The 24,797-nt window shown below is 35.1% G+C and overlaps 1 protein-coding gene across 1 annotated transcript in view; it reads left to right on the top strand.

Moving 5' to 3' along the window:
* GPATCH2 (G-patch domain containing 2) overlaps positions 1 to 24,797 on the top strand; it is a 118,471-nt gene that overhangs the window by 70,534 nt on the left and 23,140 nt on the right. Inside the window, exons 6-8 of the mRNA XM_054630636.2 lie at positions 12,897 to 12,961; positions 15,610 to 15,649; positions 18,421 to 18,491. Of these exons, the coding sequence (XP_054486611.2) occupies positions 12,897 to 12,961; positions 15,610 to 15,649; positions 18,421 to 18,491 (176 nt within the window). The remainder of the gene's footprint in view (positions 1 to 12,896; positions 12,962 to 15,609; positions 15,650 to 18,420; positions 18,492 to 24,797) is intronic.

The following is a 24,797-nucleotide window of genomic DNA, read 5'->3' as shown; positions in this document are numbered from 1 at the left end:
TGTAAGTTTTTTTTTTTTTTCATTCAGTATTTTCCTCAATACATGGCTATATGCTGGAAGAAGTTGAAAATGTTCTGAAATACTTCATGGCACTTATGGCACCTTTTCAGTGAACATCTATTTCTTGCCAACAGCATTCTGCCTAATTAATATAACACTGTATTTTTATTATTTTTAAAATAGTTTATAAAATGTCAAAGTTTATTTTGTTTTGTGCTGCTTAAATATTTGTGGGTCATAATGCCAAATTCAAATTACTATTTGCCTAAAATTTTCTTCTTGGCAGGCTACACAATTTAATGCTATTGGGCATATGATACATGCAACAGAGTTTTCTGCCAATATATACAATTTATTGAATGCTACCATCAAATGTAGCATAAGAGATTCAGCCAAAGTTGTGGATGTGCCTGGCTTTTTTTTTCCTTGCATTGAGCTGTTTATAAATTCTTCTTAAACTTGGAGTTCTTCTAACTCTTTGTAAACATTACAGTTTCCAGTTAGCTTTGTGGAATGCAGTATTTATGGTTGGTGTCCAGTTAGTGAGTGAATAGGTGAGCTTTATCTTGACCATCAATTTTGATTTTTTTTTTTTTGGAGAAATCTGAGCATCATATCAATAGTTTGGAGCATACCATGTTTTCTAGCATTAAGTCTGCCTGCAAACTAAACCAGGCTTAATAATGTGCCAAGTTACCTTGATTCAGCCTCTATTCTGCTGTTTAAACTTTTAGGTGTTTTGTAAGAAATGGAATAGTCTATCAACATAGTATTGCGTCATTAGCTAAATTAAAATTACTGATGCTGAAAGTTGCATTTAGTAAGCAAACATCACAGGTATGCTTTGGCAGCAAATGAAATGAAAACTTAATAACTCATGTCAAAAATTTTGTACCACAACCAACTTGAATGGCAAGTGGTGGATTCAGCAAGGCTTTGTGTTGGTGCTATTTACTCAGCCATCTTGGGGATGGTAGAGAACATGAATCTTATTATAATGACCTGATGTCTTTGACCCTTGAACAAACCAGAGAGATTCAAAGAATTCCTCAAGCATCTTTTATAAAAAGATAGTTATTGTTATCTTAGGACAGTATATTAGTTTTTATCATACTGAAGATTTCTGTGTAGGCTTTCTTTTCCACATACTGTCATTTTTCATAGTAATATTTGCACACGAAATTCATTCTGGCTAGTTTTCCTATTCCTTCCCTCTCAAACTAAAATCAAATATGTATTCCAGCATCCCATAGGAGAATGCATATTTTTTTGTACTGATGGTAAAAATACTTCCCCTTGACTGAAAGTGAAGTTTGCATCATGGAGATAATCAGATTATACCATGAATAGTCTATGAAAGCCTCTGGACATATATAAATTTTAAGCAGCAGGTCTGTCTCTCATAAATAGCTGCTGAACACAATGTACTTCCACTTCCCTGTCTTGGATGTTGTTTTGGTGAGTCATGTCATACTGTTTTACAAGTTGTAAGTTTTAAGGACAATTTGTCTTTATTAGGGACTAAGTTAGCTCAAGGTGTTTCTGTAATAACATGCCCATAAAAACATGAAATGCTGGAGTTTGGTTCAAGATCTTCTCTGTGTAAAGACTCTCTCTTTCGTTTCTCTGATTTTTTTTTCATCCCTTAACAATAGAAAATATAATCTTCTAACTCCTCAAGAGCAATTTAGGTTTTCCTAGGTTTTGCTAGGATTTGCTGATAACCAAAGGCCAGAATTCTATGATGTATGATGTCTGCCCTGAGGTGGGTGGAAAGGCAGCCCTCTCCAGCACTTGGCAAAATGTGCTTTACAGCTTTGTGTCTGAAAAATAGTGTTGTTCTCTGTGCCCTGCAACACATTAAACACTTGCAACAGAGAGAAAAATGTTCTTTATGATCATTTGTTGGGTCCCTCTGTATGATCAGGACCCAACAAGCCAGGTACTCCTTTTTTCTTGTTTCTACAGTGATGTTTTGTAAGTAGAAGATATGGTTTTGGTTGGAAGATATTTCCTTTACATGGTCAGGAATTTCAGAAGCCTAAGGCAACTAATGTGTTGTAGAGTTACCAAAACCTATTTTAATAGATCTGGCCAGAAAAGTAAAATTGGTGCTGCCAGAGTTATCAGGGAGAGAGAATTGTCATTCCCCCATGTAATTTCCAGAAACAGAAGAGCCTGTAAATGAGAACAGTGCCCTGACTTCTGTCCTGCAACCGAGGCAGCCACTGTCCTCACTCACACAGACACACATCTACTTAACTCTGTTTTCTGTACATTGTTTTAAATTTTCTAGGAGAGCAAAAGTTTTTCACATACTGAACACAACTTTCTGACAGAAACACTCTAGAACTCCATTTCTTTGATAGCACAAAACCAGCGATGCTGCTTCATCTTGCTGGAAGAGAGGATAGCAAAAAGAAGCAGCTCTCTGCTCCTGGAACACAGACTTCCCTTCCTTTGTGAATAGTATTTTGGAATAGTTATCACTGTAATGCATTACAAGTTTAAATTACTGTAAGGGATTTACTCGGCTCTCTTAAGATCATACTGTGTTGTTTTCCAGCATACAGGGCTTGATACCATGCAAAGAGAACTTCAGAGCTCTCTTACTGATAAGGAGGGATTTGAGAGTAAGATAATACAATTTAGTCTTCAAGTCAAAGTTGATGATGGCTTTGCACAATCCATTCATAAGTTTAGCAATCAGTAGGATAGATCTTTAGGATCTGCATTATGTTGGAAATTAAGAAATTCTGTGCAACCTTATTCAAGTGTTGATATCCTAGTATGGCGCTGCTATTAAACCTAAAAAGCTTGAGAGTTTATTTTTAAATGTATGAGTGGAATTCCCACTTTTGATTTTTTTTTTTTTTCTATTTGAACGTCTTTGTTTCCATTTCTTCTATAGTAGAAGTTATGAATATTTATATTTGAAGACAAGGTAATGGAAAAGCTAGAGAATGTCTTGCTAAGAAGAATTATATTTATTGTAACGTATTTTAAAATATGTTTTATTTCTGTGTCATTTTGCTTGGAGAGAAAATTTGAAAATATATCTTAAGCATGAATTTAGCTTGACCTTAAAAATGCCCAATGAAAAGTTGATTTCTGAGCTTCTGTGTGCTTCTCCTGTTCATCTCTACTGATGTTTACAATCTGAAACGATGGTTATAATTATATGTTAGAAGCTCAGATGGCAGAAAAGTGGCAAATACAGAAGGATTTCTAAAATCTGTTCTTCATGTAAGCTTGTAGTGTGAAACATTTATGTACAGATCAGTTCAAAATAATGAGAAATGTCATCCACATACAACAATGAAACTGTCCAAGTTTGTGACTGAGGCTCCCCTACAGCCTTTTTCCTGTTGTTTTACCACTGTTGCGAGCCCTTCTGGTGAGAATTTCACTTGAAATGAAGAAAAATAGTTTTATGGGCACTAATTATTTAAATGTCATCTAACCTGAAGGGCAAAAAGTCATGCTTTTATTTTTGCAGTTCAAATGTATAAATTTCACAACATCTGTTATTGATCAAACTGTATGTATTTTGAAAGGTGTTATATTCCAAATCTTGGCAAAGTGTAACCTTTTAATCCACAATCTTCTGAACTGTTTTCTTCATATGGGAAATTTTTCACACTGCTATCAGCATTCTCATGCACTCAGTCTTCTTATCCTGATAGTAGTTCAGGTACTGCCTGGTTTTTGTTGTCCAGGCTGTAATACAGCTCATTGGGTACCCTTTGGCAAAAACAAAGGGTAGTAAGTTTTTCATGCAAATGAAACTTCTACAGTTCAAGACTTTTAAACCCATGCAGGACTGTTGGTGTTATGACAGGAAACCATTTGGTGGCTGAGGGAAGAGGAGAATTATGCTAGCAGACCTGTTAAGGGTCAGTATTCCTCACTGTTTCCCAGTCAGTGGAAGTATAGTGGTATGGAAAAGATGGGATCTCACTGTAATTCTGTTTGCTACAAGTCCTCTTTCTGGAACACTGTGGGCTTCGGTGGGAAACAGGTAGTGAGGCATTCTGTTTAATTGCAGTGATTGGCCATTTGATTTTCATTTCATTCATAAGCTAAAATCCTTTGTCTTTTTTGTAAATAAAAAGGCATTACTTGCAGGCTGCATTCCCACCAGTATTTTTCATCTGTTTTCCAATGATAGAATGTAACATTAATACATCTATGTCTAAATATGTTCATGAGTGTATAGATTAATGGAACTCGTGTCAGCATGTTTAAAATGAGTTTTAATGTGTAAGTAGAATGGAAAAACTTTAAAGCAAATTATTTGGCTCAAAGCTCCATTTATATGGTATATGTTTCAAGCTAATAATCAGGGCTTACTGTGGGTCAGCATGTCATATCCCAGTGGTGTCTAGTGAAATGGAGGGTTATCTTCTATGTCAGCTAGATAACCCTGTGAACAATTTGGAGCAGTGGAGATAATGGGACTGAATTCTGAAATGAGGTGAAACTCTGAGATGGGGCACAATTCAGAACAGGAGCTGGAAATATCAGGAAATACAGGGCTGCGTGTGAGCACCGTGCGGCTGCTTGTGAAGGCAATCACCTTTGGGCATCAGGAGTCACTTGCGTTTGACCATAATCCTTGATATCCTGCAATTAGAATGTGGGAGAATGGCAAATCAGGTACATATTCCTAGGAAAAAGAAAAGTGAAGTTAAAAAAACCACTTCCTTGCTACTGGCTCTATCTTTATTTGTCCAAGTTTTTTGTTTTGTTTTTTTTTTTTTTTTTTATTTTGATACAGACATTGCACAATAATCTGTAAGTATATTTGCCATGTTTTGGACTGCTTTTCTCCAAGCTGTGTTGTTCACAATTACTGTGGTCTTTAAAAAAGTTATAGTTTATTCTCCTTTTTTTCTTCACAAAATATAACTTTTATGTACTTAGAGGAAATTGTAGGTCATCTTTGTGGCAGTAGACACACATTCATCCTTCAGATTTTTAATTTTTTTTTAGTACTCTGTATTTTACTGATTTTAATTTTATATATAAGGAAAAGGCCAAATCTGTTTTACATCTATGAAGAGAATGGTTACGTAGTCTCTGGTTTCATATGTCTCAGATGATGCAGTAAGCTTTCTATTTGTGCATCTAAATCAAACAGTTGATACTGCAATTGAAGTAATCCGCTCTTCATACAAAATACGTAATTTATATGAACAGATTATACACTACTTGAGTTGCAAGTTTGTGTCCACCTTAAGAGCTAGCAAAGTACATCCTGCTGAATTCCATTGTCATCTTGGAAACTGGACTAGTGCATGTGTCTATTTGCAGCCTGTATTGGACAGATTTGGGAGCACTGCTATTAAAGGCATTTTTCCTGCTGCCTGTTGTATCACCCACCTTGTGTTTGCTGTTCGTTTTTAGCCTCAGCCTAAGTGAATGATGTAGCAATGATGAGCATGTTCCTTCTGTTCCATTTCTCCCCACACTAAAGGATAACCTCAGCTGTAACTCGGAGCAGACGCTTGGTGACTCCTGTAGCCTTTGGTCAGCCAGTAGAGGCCACTCACAGCTTGCGACTGAAGCCAGGCAGCCACTTGGAGCTGGGGGTTTTGTTGTGTGCTTGGGATTTGAATCCACACCCAGCCAGCTCAGGCTGCCATGAACTGGCTTTGTACAACTGGTACCTGCAAAGGGCTCTGCTAGGAGCAATTCTGCTCAGATACGGAAATGCATTAAATATTGATGTTTTTCTGTTTTCTCTAATAAGTCCCACGGCAGCAGGAATAAAAATCACCTTCTGTACTTCAAGCAGACTCAAAGCAAATTCTTTGATGACATCCTTTGTTGTTGGTACAATCTTTACTGTCATTACATTATATTACTTTAACAAAGTAAGGAAATACTGTTACAGAACCCTTTTGGAGGAAGGGAAAGGAGGATCTTGTTCAAGTGTTTTTTCCAAATGTAGCCAGCATCTCCCAGATCAAGGCTAGTTGCCTAATTGCTGCTCTGCTACTTCCTCCCCCCTATATTACTGTTTGGGTAACTTATTTATAATTTTACAAGGTAAAACATTATTTCAACATTGTAGATTATTCTTAATTAACAAGGGTACAGTCCCAATACTACTGAAATCAAAATCCTGTTGATTTAGTGAAGATTTCACCTAAGAATAAGTTTTATATCTAAACAGACAGCTAGAATATCACCATAAAGATTTTATATATATATGTATATATAATATATATATATGTATATGTATGTATATATATGTTTATATCAATATTTATGCAGCATATTATTGCAGCATTTAATTAGTGGCTCCATTTCCCAAATAAGGTAAATCTGGTTTACTTAAGATTAAATTTGTTAAATACTAGCTATTTACAGAGTACTGAAGTAACAAACTTCTGGCCATTGTTTTGTTTCACAGCTGCCCTGAATATTTCCCCTTTCCTGATATAAAATATTGAAATAATGGTGCTGTCTATTGTGTTTTTGCAGTCAGGAGAATCTTACATTTGCCTTTTTAGAAGGAGTTGAATTAATTTGAATATAAAAACTACAATTTTCTGGCTTATATTTTCTTCTTGAGACTTGTAAGTCAGTCCATTTTTTGCAGTGTTGTGAGCTGTTATTGGAGGCATAGTGCCACACAGTAATATTTCATATTAAATATTAGGAATCTCAGAAGAAACTCCCCTACTGACTTCCTTGCAGATGGGAGACTTAAAATTCTCAGTTTATCAGTGCCTGCCCCATAGACCAGTTTTTTCTGTTACATTATATATTAGTATTATTTCCTCTAATAGCTCCTCCAGTGTTACTGTATTACACACCTAAAGACAGCAGGAATGCACTAATACATATTATTACAAAGCATCATTAAACTTACTCTGCCTATTCTATAGTGTGTAAAAACTGGTCCATTTGACAAAGATTCAGGACAAAACATGGTGTGTGATATTTTCTCCTAATGTTACAATTTAAAACAAACAGAAAACATTACACCCAAGCCAGTCTTTTTTCAAAAAATTACTCTTTTTGTTTTAAACTTACATTTATTTAACTTCAAATTCAGGTTTTGTCTTAAAAGTAGCAGACAAAAACTGTGAAATAGCAAAAATTTACAAAGAAATTCCATTCTTTGCTTTTATACATGGGATTTAAATTTCCCATTTTTCTCTGAAGTAGCTAGGTTCAATAGTAGAGTTTTCTCTTTTAGTCTCTAATATGTTATTCCTTTCCATCTGTTAATCATTTAGTTGAAAGCTTATATATAAGAGATAGAGACAGTTTGATCAGTTGTGTGAAAAGAAATGTAGAGAAAACTCTTAACAGTGTGTGAAATCACTGGAGAGACTGGGGAGCTGGGACGTACTCTGTAATGCCAAGAGACTTACTAATTCTTTCTTTTTTTTTATTTTTTTAAAATGCCTTAAGAGAAAACGGTAAAACATATACAGGGAGGTGCCTATTTGCTTTAGGATAAAAATCCATGTCTTTTGAACTATTCTTCTTTTTCTTTTCTTTTTTTTTTTTCTTTCCCTATCACTTGCATGTACTTTGTAAGCAGAATGGCAACGATCCATTGATTTTTGCAACACTGTGCTAGTAAGATGTTAATTTTAAAGAAATATGATTAGGGTAGCAAGAAACTGGTATAGAAATATTCTTCCAGTGAGCCATTTCTTCATGGAGACTTTGTAGAGTTTGACTGAGCATCACTTAAAGGTAATCTGTACATTAAAGAGATGCTTCTCTGGAATGGTCAGTTTGGGCCCTTCAGCAAGAGTGTGCTTTCAGAGGGAATAACAGTGTAATGGTAATGTCAAGCAAGGATTATAGCAATGTTCAGTAATGTATACTGTGAAAGCTATTTTTGTTTTCATCATTTTATATATTGCTCCAAGTCAAATGTGCATCTATATTTTTTAAAGATATATTTTAAATCCAGAATCTTGTTTAGTGTGTGTACTTTCCAAGGTTCCTAGTGGAGAAGGGGTAAAAAATGAGTAGTACTAAATAGGTGGCAAAAATAGTAAGGTATTGCTTTTAATCAGTGCAATAAAATGGGGAGAATAGGTTTTACTCTATTTTTTCCCTTGATATAGTTTGATTTAATTTCCTATAAAGTGACAGTTGCAGATCTGTGAATTATGAATTTGACATTGTCATGCTGTAATTTCCTGCAAAATCCCATTCTCCGGGATTTGATTGTAGTTGCATTTCATTTTGGAAAATAACTTCTTTGCAGAAATCCTGCCTGAGAAAATTGGGTTTGCTATGGAACTTTTTAAGCTGTAGTTGATCATAGCAGTTAATTTACAGAGCAGAAAAAGCAACCTGTTCTTTCATTTAGGACTGCAGCTAGCTTATTTGTGTAATTAGTGTCCAGCAAAATTTTACTGAAATTTTACTGGCTTTACCTGCTATGAATGTGACATATTGTGACAACTAAGCTAAGCTTTCAAGTCAAGTACTTTCATAATTATTTATGTGGCTTTTTAAAGCACATCATAGACTCATTTAGATTAGAAAGGATATGTAAGAAAGATCGAGTCCAGCCATAAACCCAGCACTGCCAAGTCCACCAAATCATGGCAAGGAAATAACATCCTGTAAGAAAAGAGCTCAGTAGTATCTTTTCATTGCCCATGCTATAGCATGCTTGGCATAAAATCTAATTCAAAAGGCAAAAATACCACTTTCAGTGTTTAAAAACTACTTAATGTGTAATAAACTTACTTTTTAAGTAATGGAAAATATATCTCAGGAACAATTATGAATAGGACATAGTCTGTGTTTTTTCAAAAATATTATGCGCTAAGATAAACATAAATTATGAACAAGGAGTATATTTGTTCACTTGATTGTGTGGCAACATGGAAAAAAATAAGGGACAAGAATGGATGAGCATGCATATTAAGGTTGTTTATACTATTTAAAATACTAAGAAAATATTGGATCTTGAACACACCTATACTTGGGAGCTTGTATCATAGATGTCTTTAAAAAATAATTCATGACTTTTCATGGGCTATTCAGTAACTGAACATTAAAATATACTTCAAATGAAAAGTAAGCAGAATTGTTAAGTGACAGTGTAACATTTTTGTTGTGCAATAATGTGTTGTGGATTTTTCTTGGTGCCTGGTAGTAACTTTTCTTTAAACTACAGCACATGTAAATTAAAATAGCACTTTCATATTTAATTAGGAGATGCATAAATTGATTATTTTTTTATTTCTCCAATCTTTGACACCATTTAGCCTGTTCATATAAAGTAAGTAGTGGTGTTCAAGCGCCCTGTGACTGAGCTGTGGGCACTTTGCTCCCTGTCCCTCAGTGGTGTGAGCCACTCAGAAGGGGGGATGATCTCGCAGGATCCAGTGCTGGTGCAGCCTCCCCTGCAGTGCTGGGTGTAGTTCTGGGCTCCACAGCTGAAGGAGGACATGAAGGTCCTTGAACATGTCCAGAGGAGAGAACAAGGCTGTTGACAGCACTGGAAGGCATGTCCTGTGAGCTGTGGCTGAGGGCTCCAGGCTTGTCTGCATTGGAGGAAAGAGGACTGAGGGGTGACCTCTTACAGCTTCCTGAGGAGGGCAAGTATTTGATGGCCTGATCTCTTATCCCTGAGACCCAGTGATACCATGTGTGGGAATGGTGCAGAGCTGCTCCAGGGGAGGTTCAGACTGGACATCAGGAAGCATTTCTTTACCAAGGGTGTGTTCAAGCACCAAAGCAGGATTCTGAGAGACTTGGCTGATGCCCCAAACCAGTTGGTGGTTTTGGACACTTAACAATGTGCCCCTTTGTGCCCTTAACAACGCACTCTAAATTGGTCAGCCGAGAATTGGTCAAGAGATCACTGTAGGTTCCTTCTAGCCAAAATGCTCTATTCTCTATTATCGGCATTTTAAAATTATAGTTGAGGTGCTTAATATTATTTTAGCCAGAGTGGAGTCCTCTGACTTTCTTGTCCTTTTTGTGTTTATTCCCACCATCTTTCCTTACGTCACTTCTGAAGTTTGTCATGTGTAGTATCTTGCAGGTTGGATATTAGAAAAAATTTCCTCACTGATAGTGAGGTTAAGAATTAGAGCAGGCTGCCCAGGAAAATGGTGGAATTGCCATCCTTGGAGGTGTTCAAAGAATGCACAAATGTGTCACTTCTTGAAAGGGCTTAGTGGGCATGGTGGTACTCAGTTGAAGGTTTGACTTGATGGTCCTGGGGGCCTTTTCTCACTGTGATTTTGGGCAGCAGTAGATGGTGTTGTGTATTCTGAGGCAGAACCCCTTAGTGTTGAATACTTTTTCTTTTTTCTGTATCCATTAGTTTAGGTCATAATTTCTCAGACAAAGAAATCTTTGCTAATCAGGAGTACTTTGTCTCTGAGTTGGATTACCCGTGTCTCAGGGATTCTGTGAACAGGATGCAGCCATCACCTTGTCATCTTATTCAAGCAGTGGTGAAAGGACTTGTAGCCAAAAGAGAATAAAAGTTTCAAAAATGACCCTGAACTTTATTAATATTGAAGATTTTTGTAATGGTGAGGTAGCAGATGGAGGTGGGCAATGATGTTTGGTTTAGCTTTTTATACCCTCAGTATGTTTTGCAAACAGGAATTAATTTGCATTAACATATTGGGAATCTTAGAGTAATTAGCAGCAAGTTTTATGCAAAGATCTGTATATGTGTACCTTGTGAGTTTAGTTTTACAAACATTCTGTGGCTGTGTGGTAGATGACGCCATCTGGGGCGTACAGGAGAAATCTGAACACTGTACTTGGTGATCACTTGTAACTGTATTCCAAGCAAGTTTGTATTCTCATATAAATTGGTGGAAAAACCTACTTCTGTGGTTTCTGTATTATTTTTAAACTGGCAATTTATCAAGTGAATTTTCTTGAAATTTCCATGCTTATTAAATTTCAGATTATGTATTTTGAGTAAGCTGGAAACATAAACTTGTTTCCATAAGTATGGCTGCAGGTAAACAACCAATTTTAGTCCAGAAAATAGCTTTTGCTTCTGTCAACATGTTGTTTATTTTCTCCCTGAGATAAAAAGTTCAGTTTTCTGATATTTGTACCAAGATAAAGTCTGTAAACAAGATTAATATAGTGTGGAAAAGGTTGTCAGCAGCCCTGGCAAAGGAAATAAGTTGCCTGTACACAGAACATACTGTAAACTGAATAAAAGTGTCAGGTCCACCATGAGATAATGTGATCATGAACCTCTAACAAAGCATGACATAGGCACAGTCCGCTTTTCTTATAGCCACAGTGTAGAAAATGGATTACTATATTCCAGGGATACCCACTGGAATAGCATGAAAACCTCATTTTGAGATTAATGTAGGCTATAACTCTCAAGAGCTGAGCTGCATGCTTACCTGTAGTTTTAAAGTAACAGTTTAGTTATTAATCTTAAAATTTGGAAATTACCTATTAAAATACTGGCTTATATTTCCAGATCTGTCTTTGTGAATGGCCATTTCTCAGTTTTAGAATTAGATGAACTATGACATTGGAACAGTAGCTTTTGGTCAGTGTTTTATTATTATCCCATGGCTGTGTAAGGCCTTGATCAATCTAGTAAAACAGTAAATTCCAAAAGGAAATAAAGCAGTATGTGCTGTTCTCCTATGTAGCTGTCACAATTTCCTCTACTATGATTTGTATGTTTGCATAGATTTTTCAGAGATAAGGTATTACCAATGCTTTTTTATCCCACTCAGCCAGAAAAGTGACAGCACTTTATTGTTTCTCAATTCAGCCCAGAGTGACATCATTCTTCTGGTCAAAGAAGCAGATTTTAGTCAAATACTTTAACCATGTGGAACTCTCAGATCATTCAGTGAGCATTCTTTGAAAGTCTTCCAGACTTGGAGCTCTGAATGCCCTGCCTTTTCTCCATTACAACACCAGATTAATAGGGAGGTTTTACTTAAAGAGTTGAGCTCATGGTTCCTATAATAATGAGTGGGCTGCTTTTATCCATGAATCTCCAGCTTATGTACTTCTGGCAAGCCTGAGCCATATAAATGTATTACCATTGAGTTTTGTGGTCTCCTGTCAAACCTGCAAGAACATCTGACTTTATTCCCTCCTCTGGTTATCTCCTGACTATAAAATTATCTCCAAGGAATGGAAAGTTTGCTGCTTCATTCTTTCCATCAGGAACAGTTTGCCTGCTGCTCTAGTTCCTTGAGCATGTGTATCATGAGTTGTCTCTTCTTCTTCTGCTTTTATTTATCTACATATGCACATGAATTAAGCATTTTGCAAAAATAAAAGCAAAGCTGTTTGAATCCTTTCTTGAGCAATATCAACATGTCATCACCTGCAAAAGTCTGCACGTGCTTTTGTGCATTCTGAAGATCATTCTTCAGTTGAGGATAGCACATATTTCAGGTTACAGTATATATAAAACACTAGACAAGGACTACAGTACAGTTTGGTAAAAATAATTTACCTTTGCTTTCTATCCTGTGTACACTTGAATTTCAAAAGCTTTGTGTTGGGAGGGTTGTTTTTTTAACAAATGTATTGCTGTATGAGCCATGTTGGCTATGATTTTCAAAACATCTAATTTTCCTTTTTTGCAGGTAAACATGGACTTGACAGAAAAGTAGCTTAGGTTGTTGAAATCTGTAAATGTCTTTATGTCTGACATCAAATCAAAATTGTTCATAAAGGGTTTTCCTTAATCTCATATAGCACTTTCTGCACTCAGACTTTACTGAAAAATTGCAGATATTGCTGATTGCATTTACCATATCTAATATACTGTCTCTATTTTGTGTTTAATGTTTTTGATGTATTTTCTTAATAAGCAGTCATTTTGTGCATATGCTGCCCCTTTATTCAAAGACTTCTTTTATCCTTCATGTTTCCATTAGATAACTCCAGGACCAGGAGGTAGCAGGAAAACAGTTCACTTGTCCCAGGATTCTCTTCACCATGAGTGAGTATCAGTGATGGGAATTACAATTTTTTGTTATTATTAGCTTTACAATGGTACCTCCGCCCCAAAGCCACATTTTACAACTGCACAAATATCTCTTGTGATGAGAGCCTCAGCTCAGTTATGTGATGGTCTTTATTTATTATGAGTACTTACAATCCTTTTTAGTTAATTTTTTATGTTTCTTAAGGAAACATGAAAATCAGTGCTTTGTAATATGTTTTTATTAACTTTCTAAATATCCTCAATGTTCCTAAAATACAAACTTGTTTAAGGCTGGATAGCAAAAATGGGATGTATGAAAATACATAAGCATCACATCTTCTAGTCTTTCATGTGAGGAAGAAATTTATAGTAATTTTTACAAAAAGATATTGAATTCATTGTTTAAATACCTGTAAATAGAGAGTGTAATTAATTTTGTTTAGTTACTTTAGTGTGCCATTATTGTAAACTCTTATTCTCTTCAGCTGACAGCACTTAACAGCATTACTTATTGGTTACATTTTTTGAATACTTTGAGGATTACATTTTCCTTTATTTTTCAAATCAAAACTCTAAAACACAGACATACATGATGAGGAAATAGTATATTTGGAGATACATTTATGTGTTCTAACGGCTACTAAATATATTGTCCACAGATTAAAGCAAAACTTGCCAAAGCAGAGATACTACAGACCTCAGCTCCTCAATACCAACTTTTACACCACTGATCCACCTCTGTTTCATCTCATAACTTGATAAAGTGTGTGCAAATTCAAGAGGTTTTGATTTCATAAGTTATTTCTACCATAACTTATTATTATGAAGTAGTAATTCAGCTGGGCTTTACTTTTGCTTATTTTAAAAGAAATAAGCAGACAAATAATATTGTAATTAAGGGAATGGGGAAAAAGTTTAAAATGAGTGTGATGTATCACTTTCCCATTAAAAAAGGTCTTATTCTTTTTGAAGGGTTTTTAATATCTAAATATGAGGTGTATTCCAATTACTTTGATGTACGTTTTCACTAGAAATATGTTTTTACTGATCATTTAGTCTGTAATAAACTGGTTTGGCACAATCCACAAGAGTTTATGTGGAGGATACCCCAGTTTGCTGCTCCTCCTTGAGCATTTGCTGTTCATACTGGTCAGAGGCAAGACAAACATGTAGAGTTTAAATCTAACCCATTATATTCTGATTTTCATCAGCCCCTGGACAATTGTGACCATATTTGTTGAATCACTTGCAAATGTGATGTTTTTACTTTCCATCCACTACCAACATCAAAGTTGTGTGTATATAGAATATCCCAGTTTTCACCAGATTTTGAACTATTGAATGCAGTTGATGAATGTTTTGTGTCCAAAATATATAGATGTCTACTGTGTCTCAAGGTATACTTTTGACTATTGCTGTAATTCCTTTTTTATTTCCAACTCCTTTTCCTTAATCACCTTAAAAGTAGAAAAAGCAGTATGGATGTTCTGGTGACAGCTGGTCTTTTATGCAAGAAATGAGAGGGTTGACTGCTCATTATCAAACTCTGAAAACCTGAGTGACAAAAAGCCACAAAATTTTTAGATTTGTGACTTGAAAATAAAAGAGATTTAAACCAGACAATTCCATGGAATTGGAATCTTCTCAGTATACTAATTAAAGTAAAAATTTAAGTGTCATTATATGGCTGCTTAGAGGAGAAAATTGGACTAAATTATATTGAATGGAACTGTTTCAGAAGACGCATGGCTAGGTTAAGCTGTAATCTTTGGTTACACTTCTAGAGGAACGTGCAAGCATAATAGCAGATAGTGGGGATGTTCTTTTCTGTGCAATATTGTGATGGATGGAATTATTTTATCCTTTGACCAAAACCTATTGCTTGCTTAACCCAAATAGTATGTAGATGCTACATGTAACTTGAGATCCCCCTTGTTGTAGGGGTTTTTTTCTGTCTTCTTTTCATTTTGCTAGTGTGCAGGTTTGTATGATGCTTGCTACAGCTCCATTCAGATGGTAATTCAGTTCTTTGTGACCACAGTGTGTATGTGAATCAGTATTATGCTTTTACTGCTGTTGAGGGAAGAGGCACATTTTGACAGCCCTGTGTGTCAAAATCTTACTCCGAATTTCCATCTCTGTGAAATAAGGCTGCCAATAGTCACAGTTTTGCAGTTGTATGGAAATACGAAGCCACTGGGTTTTCAGACTTGGCATTTCACTTTAGATTCAATCTCAGAGCTCAGTTTGTGAAATAATACATTAACAGGTAGCAGGTAGTCCAAACTACTTGAAAGTCTTTTCAGCTATAATCATTAATAAGTACCACTTCAGTACTAAATATGGAATTACTCTAATTTATGGCATGTGCATTGTAGGATATTAAAATACCATCATTTACGTATTATTTTAGCTTGTTTGACAAAATATTATTACCTACAAAGCCAGCAGCTACTCAGAAGTGAACTCGGTGATGCATTCTTTCAGAACTGTTACAAACTTAGGGAGTTCAATAAAAATAGCCCATTAAAATAAACCATTGCCAAAGGCTGTATTTTCCTGGCAGGCAATAAAATACCCAAAAGCACGCACAGACTGGTCATATGACAGCATGTGCTTTGTTAGTTATATTGTTAAAACTGTCTTTTCTTTTTCTCCCACAGTCACTGGTTTAGCCCTGGGGCTAGGAAGGAACATAGCCAGGTAAGAACTGCTTTGATCAAGAACAGTTTACTTTAACTACCTCTACTCCAGAGGTAGTGGGCAAATATTTTAAGAAATTTCAACAAAGGAGGTATAATTTCATATCTTCTTGGGAGCAAACATACAGGAGTGTATTTCCAAAATTGTCTTAATTAAAACTCTTTAATTAGTCACTTAATTTCACTTAAATATTCTTGAGGTTTTAACATTCAAGTGGAAATTCTGAATTTTGTTTTTTAATAATTTTGTCAATTGTGGTATCTCCAAATGTTACCTTTTTCAAAATGCTGAAAAGCAAAACATTTTACTGCGAAAATCAAGAAACACAGAACCAGTTACACAGGTGGAGAGGCTTCTACAGGAAGATCTTCGGTTCCATTTTTCTGCATTTCATTGGTTACAATGACTACAGCAGAAAAACAGGAGCTGTTAATTCTCCATCGTTGTATACAAATATTGGTGAAAATACCTTATTAGTTTGTCTGCTGAGCTCCCACAGTGCAGTCCCTGGGAGATCCAAGCCTAGAGATGTAGTTGCAGGAATGTGAAGCTGTATTTATTATTTGATTGGTAGCATGGCACTTAGTTCTTTAGCTTGTCTTCAGAGATGGAGGAATACCTTTATGAGTGGTAGAATGGTCTAAACAGAACTTACTGTCCAAAACTATAAAATGTGAAAATAAATCTGGTTTCATTTCATAAATGTATAGTTAACTTCACCTGTTCAGTAAAAGTAGCTGAATATATCATCGATGCATTGAAATTGAACACAAACGTTCCATTTCTTTAAGTTGGAAAAAATCTATATAACAGTTGATTTCCTTAGATCTGTCTCAGTTTGCTGGTACTTTTGCAAATGTAAATAGATTTGAAACTTCAAAAGGTAATAAAATCTGAAGAGTCCTTAGAAGGTTAATTTTAGGATTATCCATCATGAATACTTGTAGCTCCAGTAAGTCATAGTTTAAAACTTTCCTGTTCCCTCTCCTTTCTTTTGAACTCCAGAGCAAGCAATGTTGCTTACCCAGAACTGTCAGAGTAGATAAAACATAGTAGTTTTAGCTGTAAATTGTGAGATTCCAGCATGTTACAATAACACTGACACTTTAGCTCTAAGTAGACAGCTTTATATAAATCATATTTAACGGTGATTATTTTGAAATAATTTTCCTAGTTGAAGAAACATCTAAAAAAGAATTAGATTACTATGAGTTTGAGTAATTTTTTAAATCTTGATCATCTCATGTAACGGGGTTAATTGAAGTTGTACTGTTTACTTCCTTAAAAAATTCTGAGCTGAAAAATAAGGAAATTCCCAAATGAGAAGTAACTTAATGTATATCATACATGCCAGCATTGATTTTCAGCCTAGAAGATGAGAAATGTCTGCTTAGCTGGTATAGAATGAATTAATCAATTTTATTCAGATAATAGTAAATTTTAGGTAATTTTGTATTTTACATGGATTTTTTCATCTTTCCTAAGAGCTGTGTTGTCAGAGGTTGTTGGAAGTTAACTGAATTTGTAACTTACAGATTAATAAGGACTTGTGAACTAAAGCTGATGTTATGAGTTATAGATGTTACCGGTGCATAAGGAGTTTGAGCTTTTTGATAAGACAGAAGAAAAGAAATGGTGTAATAGTGGTGTAATGTAATTTTGACAACCAATGAAATTCTCACTAAATTTATTTAAATTATAAACTATTTTACTGCATCTGAGAACGAGATAGTTGAAATGACAGGAAGCATTCCTTGTACAGGAAGGAAGCTGTAGAAGGTGGGGGGAAAACGTTCAGTTTTTCAGACTGGCAGCAGTTTTTGGAGTCTGTGCTCATTTACGACATGAAGGTGTGTTTGACCGAGTCTTGAAGTTGATGATTTCCTAACTTCCACGGGATTTTGAAGTGTCTTCCTGTGAATATTAGGTCAATTTATCTCTACTTTGTTTCTCAACAGTCTTTCATTTTATTTGTTCTTCAATATATGAGACATTTCAAACATTTGTGGAGGTTTTATACTGTCCGGTTTTAATTTTTTTAGTATAGTATTCTGATGGTTGTTTTTTACTTAGTGCACCTGACTCATCTGACAAACATCATAATGCTGGAAATAGACTTTAGAGTGTTGGAGATAGTCTGAATGAAAAGTCTTACTTGTCTAAAAATAAAAGACAGCTTGTTTCAGAAGCTGAGTCATCATTTCAGTTAAACAAATCCTTCACTACTCCTACTTCCTCACTATTACAGAAAAGTTTAATACTGTGTTTGTGTTTATTCTGCAGCTTGCAAATTACTAAAGCTCCTGGGGCTCAGAAGAATTTATAACTGTTTCATAACTGCTTAGATACAAGTGCTAACATGATTAGTTTTTTTGTAAATTAAGTGTCCTCCAACACTTCTAATTATACAACCTCAAAAATTTAAATTGAAATTGTGAAAATCATAAAATTTTACACATAAGTTAATTGTGAAATTGTGAATTGCATAACTTTCTATTATGCTTTGAAAATGCTTTGATTCTTATATTTTCAATTATTTAGGCATTTTAAATTAGTGGATATATATATATTTACATATTTTATATATATATATTTACATATTAACTATTATTGTAAAATTCTATTAATATTCATCTCAAAAGTCATGGGTGAAAGCTATTGACAGATTACTCAAGAGAGGAAGTAACTGCATTGTCCAGATAGCAATTCTAAAGAGCAAATAAAGGCATTGTTTGTGAGAGTCTTCTGAATTATTTTTTTTTTTTTAACAGCTTCAACTCTTGCGAGACAACCGCTCAGAGAGGGGACACAAGAAGAACAGCTCTGTAAAAACAGCCAGCAGGTAACTTAATGTGGTATTTGCCTTTAGTACAGTTTAGGAATTTATTGATTCCTTAAATCTTTATGTAAAATTTACACTGTTCTTTTGGGGTATTTTCAAAGGTCTTCTGGGTTTTTTTTATGACTTACTTTCATGAATTTTTTACATGGCATAATCTTTGCCTTATATATGAGTATTAGACCTTTTTTGTTGACTATGCAACTGCACTTTTATCAAACTTAATCTATTTAGAACATCAGAACTAAATGGATGCCAAAGTAAGGTTTGTGCTTCTGGCATGTAAGCTAAGCACTGGAAATATACAAAATTCTATTATGCATATCTGAAATCAAGAAGATAACTCAAATGCTATAATACTTAAATTGTTCTTGTATTTTGACAATAAACATTTCATTGTGAAGACTTAATAAAAACAAATCTAATTCTATTCTCCATCTTCTTTCCTTCCTCTCAAAAGACAAAAAATTCAAGACTGAACTTACTGGTCTAGGAGTCTGTTTCTAGAGGGTTTTTTTATGTACAAGTCACCTGCTGAATCTATTCTACCAAATAATTATTATAATTCTAGTTTTTTTCAAAACAGAATCTACAGAAATGCTTGTCTTGCTATGCACAACACCTTACAGAATTTTTATGTTGTCCAGTAAAGATGACAATGTGTTAATAAATCACTTTCATCAAAAAGTTGTAATAAATTTATATCGGTATGTAGTTCTGTGGTACTGGTACCACTTGAGAAAATTTCCTGTCAGACAGTTGAATTTCACTATATATGTGGTCACCCAGACCACAATTTTTAATATTTTTAGGTACTTACCTTGATGATTACCTGGAAAAGTATACCAATATTTTTTTTAATATATGTATTAAATAAGAATCTGTTTCATTGTATATTAGTTCTGGTTACATGCTCTCAAACATAGGTTACAGAAGTGTCAGTCATTCATCTATAGAAATTTTGATTATCTTTGTCTATCAAAACTCTTATATTAAAATTCTGAAAATGTCTGCATAGATTTTCTGGCAAGTTTACTTGTTAAATTATATTTTCACTCTGAATTTTAGAATTACTTAACTTTAGATAGAATTTTCACCATAAATGCAGTCTTACTATCGGACTGCTTACACAAAACTGAGAGTTTAATGTGGGTTTAAACTGAGCAGTAAGAAACAGATTATATTCCGAGTCTTTCAGGATCTTTTTTATGCTGTAGCAAAATAAAACAGAGTTTGAGGAATTCAGAATCATAACTTAGGTGTTTGTTGTCCTGACCAGTGAAGCTCTTGGGAACTGATGTTTACCTGCACAAGCAGTTAGAATAGAGACTTGTAAAATGGTCTTGAAAACCTGAAGTTATCTTTAACCACTCTTCACATCCAGTTAACAGTACCTTAATAGACTCTTATCCCAATAAATATGTGACGGGTTTGTGTACAAGTAATAGGTGGTAAATTCAAGACTGAAGATTAGCATTTTCTAAAAAATATCTGTATTGTTCAAGTAGAGCTTACATAAGAAACTAATATTACAATGTAAATAAAGATTCATCCAAATGAGTCAAGTTATTTCAAAATAATTATTTGTGCTCTTTCAGGAAAACACAATTCTCTCTGTCTGCCATGGAAACTTGAAGTGACTTTAAAAAAATATTTCAAACTACAAAATCTTGTTTTTAGTAAGCCATATGCTGTCTTAGAACCTCAAAGCATGCAGTCTTGTTTACAAGATAGATAATAAAAATATATGGACACCTCAAACTAATTCAGATGAGTAATCTCCTTAAAAAGATGCATATGAAAAGCAGTGGCTGTGACCTTATATTGCCTTACTCTTTGTTGCTAAATGCAGTGAGAAACAGCAGTAGTGGAAAAGTTTTGGACATTCTATAAAATTATTTTACTTATCCAGAATACAGTCTAATCTGGTTTTTTAGCAAGACTGAATTTCTCTGGATCTTCTTTGTATGGTTTTCAGGTATCTGTATTTCTTCTTTGTTTGCCTTTCTGGAAGAGCTTGTTTCTGGTTTTCATATGTGTATTGAGATATGTACATATACACAATTTTTTATGCTTGCCTTGACTTTTCTTACCCCTTTTGGGTTGCTGAACACAGTTCTTGTTTAAGCATGTAGACATTACATTAGAACAGTGACTTGTGGAATAATTTACTCTGTAAATACATCAGAAAGGTGTGGAGCTCTAAGCGTGGCAGTGGTCTGCAGCTGTCTCGTTGTGGTGGAATCCTACTGTCTGGGATGAGCTTTACTGCACTTGCTTTAATGTCTTAGGTTTCTTCTGTCAACATTAATGATAATTGTCTAATCCTGTACAAACTGTTGCTAGTGGCAAGATAATCAGTTTGTAGAGAACTGTTGATATGGCTACCGATGGACAGATGTTAAGGAGGGGGACAGTCCTGCACCACAAAACTTAGAACCAGAATAGATTATATTACACATGATGATACAATTCAGTATATCTGTCTATTCTATTCTAAATACTATCTATACTATGTACAGATAGTATTTAATCTGTGAATACATACTTTTCCCATTCATTTTTTAAGTTATTAACAGTACCAAAAAATACTCTTTTAAAAGCTGCATTTCCTTCTCCTGTAGAGCCTTGAAAAAGTTCTCTGTTTACATTATCTCTCTACATTAGGATGGGAAGAGTCTCCTCCCCAAAGCAGCTACACTGCTTAAAGGTGATAGATAATTCTTCTGGCTGCTTTTTTTCACCCCCTATTCTTTTGCCAGTAAAGAAGGGGGTTTTTCTGATTTTTTTAATATGCTTTGGGCAAAACCAGCCTGGTTAGCTCAACTCACCTATTTAAATTAAATTGGCTGGTTTTGTACAAACCATATTAAGGCCTGCTCACATGATTTTTTCTTCCAGCAGAGCTGTGGAGATGATAATCTCCAGCAGATGTGTGATAACAAATAGCTTGGGATAGTAATGTCTTCATCTGGCGCAGTTGTTAGCAGACCAAATGTCTGTCTGTAGCCCGAGGCAGTGGGCAAACAATTGCACATGATTGAGTTACAGGGAGTTAACAAGTTGCTGCTTGGCAGCTGAACTGCCAAAGCTGGTCATGGGCTCTTTGCCTGCTTCCCTCATAAGGTAAAATATGTTTTCTTAAGACACTTCCTTAAAATTTTACAAAAAAAAAAATTACCTAAAAACTTACCTAAAGGAGATTTTTTGGTGGCTAAGAGATTCCTTTGATCGGCAATGGTGACAGTGTTGAAGGATATTTTGCTGAACTGCTGTAACATGATTTTGAACATATAATTTAATTGTTTACTGTAGGGGTGGACCTCCATCACACAACTATGTCTCTGTCTTTAAATACATAATGTACTTTTCCTCACAATACCATTATGAAGAGGGGAAGTACCTTTGTCCTCATTTGACAGAATAACCAGAATACTTAACCACCTTTTGCCTTTGGTCATACAGTTGCTGTGATAACTAGATAATTTATGCTGAAATCTGGAAGCAAGAGAATTGCAGGTTGGGAAACCCACAGACTGTGAATAAGTTACTCTCGTGTAATTATTTCCTTTACATAGAGGTCTTGTGTCATATTTCTTTTGTAGTGTGCTCCTGTTAAGTACCATGAGTTATTTCATCTACATATTTATTTTTTCTTACTGTATTGTAACTATAATTTGAAACATGCTTGAATTGAGAAACTGAAAAGAAAATAGCACACAAATTCTTACCACTTAGTAATTTTTTGGGGTTGAATCTTGATAATTCTGTATTGGCTTTCCACGTGCCAATGTTCCCCCAAAGACCTCTGAAAAAGGAAAAAAAAAATCTACTTTTAGTTCCTATGCAGTTCAATCCTGGCATGAAAGAAGGCTAAGTCATACTCATGAAAGTTTTCAAGGTGGAGTAGAATTTTACATGCCAGGTTTCACCTACCTAACTGTGGCTTTTTTAAGAATTTAATTAATGTGTGCCAATCCTCCAGTGATCACATGAGCTGGCCAGAAGGCTTTGAAGTCTTCTCCTGCCATGGTGAACAGCACAGCCTGAAATTCTTCATGTTTTTTTCTGCCCTCACTTTCCCTCCTTTCCCTAATTGTTCTCAGTCCAGTTTAAATTTGTGCCTTGTGCTGATACAAGAGGATGACTGTCACGTGATTTCACTTCTTGTAACTGTGTTCTCCATGAATTAGTATTTAAATAAAGCTTGTAAGAGAAAGAATTACACCAAACCTGAGGAGAGCTTTTCAAAAGTGTGTCATTGTTTTGGTTAAAATTGCAACTCTCTGTCTTTCCTGGTTTTAAAGGATAAACCCTGTTTGTGCATTTGTACAGCACTTGTTCATCTCCATCTGATGATATGGAACATGGTACTTTTTTACACAGATGTGACAAATAACATTACAGCTGCTCTTTATTTGATCTTCTAAAGAGACAAAGATGTGCAAGGATTCTGCCTGCTCCCACTTTCCCATCGTGTCATCTGTTGTTTGGGAAAGAGTCCTAATTTGCAACAGATACAAAACTATTTGTCGAGGTGCAGGTTTGCCAAAAATAAATGAAACCATTAATTACTACGTTTTTTGAGCAGCTGTTAATGGATTGGGATAAGAAAACTGTACATTAGACTACTGGTTAATTACAAGAACTGTAATTGTTTGATGTGGCTTTTGTGGAATGAAATTACAATACCAGAGGAGGTAAATTCAGCCAGGTTTTGGAAATTATACACCAAGATGTGCACATACTTACACTGCAGAAAAGCAAAGGAATGCATAGCTGTTTTATTAGGTGATTTGCTTCTGCCATTACATGAATATTATGCCATCATATTCTCAACAAAAATACTTTAAAATAAAGTCATATTTAAACATGCCTTTTAATTCAAGTGTAAAATTATTAAAGGTAGTAAGTTAATGTCTTATAACCCCAGAGCTAATAATGCAGGAGATTCAGATACAACATTAAAATCCAAATGTGTTTACATCATTAGAAATTAACAACTAAGCAGTTTTATCTCCTCTTTGGAGTGCCATGAAGCAGTAACTGTGCTGTTATGATTGCTGCTTAATAATATTTGCAGTTCCAGATTAAATTATGTGAATGTTTGAGGACACTTTGCTTCACTCCCTTGCTGTCACCCTCAGGGATAACATTATTCCATCAGTTTGGTATTCTTCTTCCCTGGAAAGGGTAAAAGATGATGCTGTTTTGGGAGAGGGCAATTCCTGATTGAGTTTTCTCTACCGTGGCCTTATTTTTAGGGTGCTGAAAAGATTTTCACATGGGAGAGGAGGACAGGGCCATGACAGTTTAATTGTTGTTTCAAAATATAGCCAGTGTGTGATGCTTTAATTTTATGGAAATCTTAGAGCCTCAGTAGTGCTTCATGGATAGATTTAAAGTATCCATTGAATAAATGCTGATTAGTCATCTAATGTCCTGAAAGTGTCGCCTTTTAATTTGCATAATGAGAACTTTTGTAAAACTAGCAGAAATTTTGAACTGTACTCTGTTTTGCAAATACGTTTTTTTGTGTGATCTGAGCAGATTTTTTCCATCTTTAACATAAAACTACTAGCTGAATTTTGTTGTTCTTGCACTAAAATCTAATATACTTTATAATAAAGTACATAAACAAGCTGCTAAATGGCACTGAAAATTTGTCATTTAAAATGGAGTTCCAGGTATATGATTATGTTAACTAACAGGAAGTTATGTTTTCCTGATTTTAAAAGCATGCAAATCAAAAAGAAAAATCAGATAACGTCTAGAAATTATGTAACTCTGGATCCTTCTGATGTACTATCTGGATTGAATTTTTCACCTGAATGAACTGATAGCAAATCTCTCACTTTGAAGTGACCAAATTTTAGCACATGGTGTGCTTGTTTCTCATGTTCAGCTGCCTTAGATGCTGTGTCTTGTTCTCTTTTTGCACAACTTTGTGTTCCAGAGCTCAAACTTTGTTTGTCTCATCTTACCTGTTAAAATATTAATGGCATGAGGACAAAGTTATTTTATACTTCAGATGTCTGAAGACCCTTCCTGCTCTGTAAGGTCTGAGGAGGAGCTGTGCACAGGGGCTTGCACTGTCATCCCACAAACTGTTTAAGCTGTGGTTGAGCAGCTCCGCAGTGAAGGAGGTTGTTTTGCGCTCTGGTTTTCCACCACTCATTTGTCCCATCGTCTCCCCCACCACAAGAAATTTGGTTTTGTCTCTCTGCATTTCTCCACAAAGGCACATGGAAGCTGGCTATTATAAGGATGAAGATGAATAGCAGTGCATGAAGGAAGGGTGGGTTTCTC

This window comes from Agelaius phoeniceus, chromosome 3, assembly GCF_051311805.1.
Source record: "Agelaius phoeniceus isolate bAgePho1 chromosome 3, bAgePho1.hap1, whole genome shotgun sequence".
Lineage (NCBI taxonomy): Eukaryota > Metazoa > Chordata > Aves > Passeriformes > Icteridae > Agelaius > Agelaius phoeniceus.
The sequence above is the reverse complement of the archived record's forward strand: the minus strand, read 5'-3'. Positions and strand labels throughout refer to the sequence as shown.